The 5,285-nt window shown below is 39.1% G+C and overlaps 1 protein-coding gene across 1 annotated transcript; it reads right to left on the minus strand.

Annotated features, from left to right (window-relative positions):
* Positions 1 to 3,439: 3,439 nt before the first annotated feature.
* Positions 3,440 to 3,892, minus strand: LOC120296264 (ankyrin repeat-containing protein ITN1-like). Its single transcript, XM_039318013.1, has one exon. It carries the CDS (start codon positions 3,890 to 3,892, stop codon positions 3,440 to 3,442), a length of 453 nt encoding a protein of 150 aa, XP_039173947.1.
* Positions 3,893 to 5,285: the final 1,393 nt, after the last annotated feature.

A 5,285-nucleotide genomic window follows, 5' to 3' on the forward strand; every position in this document is an offset into this window, starting at 1 on the left:
TCGGGTAGTTTTCAATGCTGACACCTGTTTATTTCAAGACTTTCGACTGGAAAACCGATGGCCTTGGGTAGTCTCTCTGAAGGACTTTTTTTCTAGACAAGTAATTTCAATTCTTCCTGCAATTCCTTGAATAAATCATCATTTGACTACAAATGATAAGAATTTCATTATGCATTCGAGATTAGGCCATAGTGCCTCTTTTCCTTGTCCACAATGTCCCGTATGTCCCCTTGCCAAACAATCTCGTACGCCCTTTCCATCTAGTAGCTCCCAAGCTGGTGAGATTTTTTCCTTGATTCATGTGGATATTTGGGGACCTTACCATACGATAAATCATGATGGGTCTCGTTACTTTCTCACTATAGTAGATGATTATTCTCGTGTGACATGGATTTTCTTGATGCAGTCTAAGAATCAGGCTTATTCTCATTTAAAAGGCTTTCTAGCACTATCCAAAAATCAGTTTGGAAAATCCATTCAGTGGATTCATACTGATAATGGAAGAGAATTCTTCAGCCATGATTGCTTCTTACTATTTAATACACATGGCATATAACATGAGAGCTCATGTGTTTATACTCCACAGCAAAATGGAGTGGTCGAAAGACAGCATCGTCACCTATTGGAAGTCGCACGAGCCTTGAAGTTCCAAGCATCAATTCCAGATGATTATTGGGGTGTGTGGTCACTGCGACTTATTTAATCAACCGCATGCCCACTCAATTACTTAAAGGGAAAACTCCTTTTGAATTGCTATTCTAGAAGAAGCCGGAGCTATAGCATCTCAAAGTCTTCGAATGCCTATGCTATGTCGCAACAGTGGGTCCTCAAGACAAGCTGAGTCCACGTGCTTGGTGATGCATTTTCATGGGATATCCCAATTTACAAAAGGGGTATTGAGTTCTTGACATTTCCACAAAGGAATTCCTTGTAAGTCATGATGTCATCTTTCATGAAGATATTTTCCCTTTTTCTAAGAAGGTGCCTCTAGATGAAAATACAGGGATAACATCCTCTTTTCATGGCCTCTTATCTGATGAAGTACTACCTCAAGGTTCCACTTACATACCGCTAGTAGAGTCGAGGACTGTTCATCCTATCCCTTCATTTATCCCAGCAACAACATCAACTTCAATTGAGAATCCCAACTACTCATAAGATGTTTTGGAAACTAGACTCGACGACTCTACTGCTATTGAGGAAGACCAAGACATTACTTTGCCAACCCGTAGTGAGACAATTCCTTACGTGGAAATCCATCATCCACAATGTTCCATTGCGCCACACGACCTCCAACCTGGACTAAAGATTATATCTGTGCTACTCACAATTCTCCAAGTACTCAATATCCGATCTCCTCCTATGTTTCCTTCCATAGATTATCACAGGAACATAGATATTGTATTAGTCGTCTATCAGAAGATAAGGAACCATCTAGTTATGTTGAGGCATCTATTGACCCAAAATGGCAGCAAGCTATGAAGGCAGAACTTCAGGCACTAATTGATAATAAAATGTGGGATCTTGTCCCACTTTCATCTGATTATAAGCCGATTGGAAGATAAAGTATCGTGCTAATGGCTTTATTGAACGATATAAGGCATGTTCGGTAGCTAAGGGATTCACACAAGAGAAGGTTTTGACTATCATGAGACATTCTCTCCGGTTGCAACAGAAGTCACAGTTCGTTCTTTTTTTAACTGTTGTTGCCATTAATGATTGGACTCTACATCAAATGGACGTGCACAATCCTTCTTACACAATGATCTAGACAAAGAAATATATATATGGATATCCCTCAAGGCTTACAGAGATAGGGGATAATAGAGTATGTCATCTCCGTAAATCCCTTTATGGATTGAAGCAAGCATCTAGACAATGGTATGCCAAATTTGCAAATGCTCTTGCAAAAGCAAGCTTCCAACAATCTAAATATGACTATGCTTTATTCACACGGACTAAAGGCATGTCATTTATATATTTGATTATATATGTAGATGACATTCTTGTTATGGGAAATGATAAAATTGATATAGACAATTTCAAGGAATATTTACATGCCACCTTCCACATTAAAGACTTAGGAGCACCTAAATATTTCCTTGGAATTGAAATTGCTCAATCAGATCAAGGAATTTTCCTTAGTCAGCGAAAGTTTGTGTTAGAAATCATATCAGAAGTAGGTTTATCAGGGTGCAGGCCAACCGTCATTCCCATTGAACAAAACACTAAGTTGACTACTGCAGAATATGATAAAGGCATATCTCAAAATGATGATCCCATACTCAGAGATCCATAGGGTATCAAAGACTTGTCGGAAAGCTCATATATCTGACTATGACTAGACCCGATATCTCATATGTAGTATAGACACTTAGCCAGTTCATGCACAGTTCAAAGTAGTCTCATTTGGATGTTACCTTGAAAGTTGTGAAGTATTTAAAGAAGTGTCCAGGACTGGGAATACTTCTTTCTAAACAATGTGACATGAAGATGACGGCATATTGTGATGCTAATTATGCTACATGTCCCATAAGTCGAAGATCGGTCACTGGATATTGCATCAAATTGGGAGAGTCACTCCTCTTATGGAAGACCAAGAAGCAACCTATTGTATCGTTGTCTTCAGCCAAAGCAAAGTATCAAGCTATGGCTAAAGCCACTTGTCAGATAGTGTGGATACGAGGATTGCTTAAGGATCTTGGAGTACAAGTGCAAGGACCAACGAAGTTATATTATGATAATGATGCAGCTCTCAAACTGGCAGCAAATCCTATAGTACATGAGAGGACCAAACATATAGAAGTGGATTGTTACTTTACACGAGAAAAGATCCAAGAGGGGGTGATCAAAACATAAGGAATTGGGACAACAGAGTAGCCAGCAGACATCTTTACCAAACCTTTGTGTCATCGATAGCAAGCATATCTATTGAGCAAATTAGGCGTCTTAGACATCTACAAGCCACCAGCTTAAGGGGGAGTGCTAGAAGATATACGGCTTTTGACTTGGAAGTTTTTAATCTGATTTGATTACGATTATGTGTATATCAATTAAGGATTAGATTTAGATCTAAATTGCTATAAATTGATACATAGGATTTTTATTTCCTATAATTGTACAAACCTAGTCTTATATCTTAGGAGTTTGTACATTCTCAATATACGTGTGAATACAGAAATTCTTCATGCCTCCAGCTTCGATCTCCTTTCCTTCCTTTTATTTTGCTTTCTTTCAGTAGGGACACCAAAATAACACCTTCACTAAAATAATGCACAAAGAAAAGTCTGATAAAATAAAGGAATGGCGAATCTTGCCTCGAAATCTTTGCCAGCGGCAGCAAGATGCAAGGTAGTGTTGCCTTTGTGGTCCTACCGATTTTGACCTGCTCCTTCTCGTGCTACTTCAGATGCTCCACCAACAAAATGACCACATCAAACTAGTTGTTCTTCACAGCGAGGTGAAGCATGGTCTCCTCCCTGGCAGTTATCTCTTTGACAAACTCAGGCGAAGCAGAGAGCCGCACCTTCATGACAACGAGCTCCCCATTTATGACGGCACAATGCAAAGGGTTTCTTCTCTCCCGTCCCTTCACAGAGCACAAGTGTTGACCCACTCTCAGGAGCTCCCTTGCAATCTCAACATCACCTCGAGCTACCGTGATGTGCAGCAAACCTAAACCATATGCGTTCACTTTTTCCACAAACTCTGGCATCAACGTCAGGAGCTCTCGGACAAAATCCAAATGGCCAGCCACACTAGCTACGTGCAGCGAGGTGTGACTGGCTCCTTCAAGAGCCATCTCCTCGAGGACGAGCCCATTGCTTCTAATCAAGTAATTTAGCTCTTTGATATAGCCCTTCTGGGTTGCTTCTAGCAACCTTCGCTCCATTTGATCGGCTCTGTTAATGCTCATTCTTTTCTTGGGACACCTCGGGGATTAGAAATCTATTAAATTATTGATCCATTTTATAGAGTTTCCCCTACATTTCTCTCTAACTTATAGTTATCTAGAAGCTCCTAGGCAATGTCTTGCGATAGTTAAAATAGGGGTTTTACTAGCATAACAATCTTTATTATGAGAAGAACAATTTATTGTGGATCACAAAGTTTTAAACGAATTGACTCCATAATAATTTATAATTATTTTTATTTAGTTTTTTGTGAATTAGAATAGAGTGTTATTTTCATAGTGAATTAAATACTGTTATCTAATAATTTTTCTAAGAATTGTGGCAAATAAATTGTCTAGCATGCAAATTGAAGCAAATATCTCAGAGGCAAGCAGATGAAATAAGTCGTGAGTTGAGACTGAATTAAGGCATGGATGTTACATCATATACAGTAGAGACCAACTAGCAACACCAAAGCTCCATGCACATTGCCACTTTGTAGTACCCAACTATTCAATAAAAATTACTATACCTTGTCTCGTTTATGCTGGATGATGTAGGAAACTTGTAAAACTGATGTTTAATATTAATAAAGAGGTATATGTACATTAATTAAACTCTTGCGATTTTTTTGTAAGAAATGTTGTAAAAATTTTGAATTGCTTCTGCATACGTAAATTATAATTATGACTTATTATCTGTAAATACATGTGTGGTGTGTGACGTTCTCAAGCGTCATGGCCCGAATCCCTTGCACCTGAGCTTGGGACTCTGGCACCATAGACCAAGTCCCTAATATCTAGGCTCGAGTCCCTAGCACTTGGGCCTAGGTTTGTTGAGGCTAGCTTGGGACTCCTACACTTGAGGCCAACGCCTAGGTGCCCATGCCCTTCGAGACCCCGGTGCCAATGCCTAGATCCGCAATACCTAAGCTCATGTCCATTGATGATGGGCCCACAACCCCAATGGGCCTAGGTCCATAGAGGTTAGGCATGAACTTTAGTAGGCTTGCCATTCACCATCATTGATTACGTAATAGAAAATTCAGAGAAGAGATTTTTTATTTTTCTTGTTAATACTATCAGGAGAAAATACACTATAGGGGACTGTAGTAGTTCAGTTTCAGTAAAAAGTAACTTCGTATTCCTAAAGTTCTGGAGATGAATGGCATCTAAGAAAGTACCTTTCTCCGTCGTTGATGAAGTTCATAACAAAGCACCATATTTTCGTGAGCCCAAAAATTAAATTCATGAGTTTGAACCTCTTATCGAGGTAATGACGGGTCTGGCAATGTCGGTTTTTCCTAGTTATCTCTTTTCGGTCAAAATAAAGTTGATATTGATCATTGAAAACTACAGTTGTTATGTCATAGTAGTTGAAAATAATAATGTA

Source organism: Eucalyptus grandis, chromosome 1, assembly GCF_016545825.1.
Source record: "Eucalyptus grandis isolate ANBG69807.140 chromosome 1, ASM1654582v1, whole genome shotgun sequence".
In the NCBI taxonomy this organism is placed as follows: Eukaryota; Viridiplantae; Streptophyta; class Magnoliopsida; order Myrtales; family Myrtaceae; genus Eucalyptus; species Eucalyptus grandis.

Excerpts from the sequence above, each read along its gene's own strand:
- LOC120296264 (XM_039318013.1), bottom strand. The coding sequence starts at position 3,892 with ATGGAGCGAAGGTTGCTAGAAGCAACCCAGAAGGGCTATATCAAAGAG.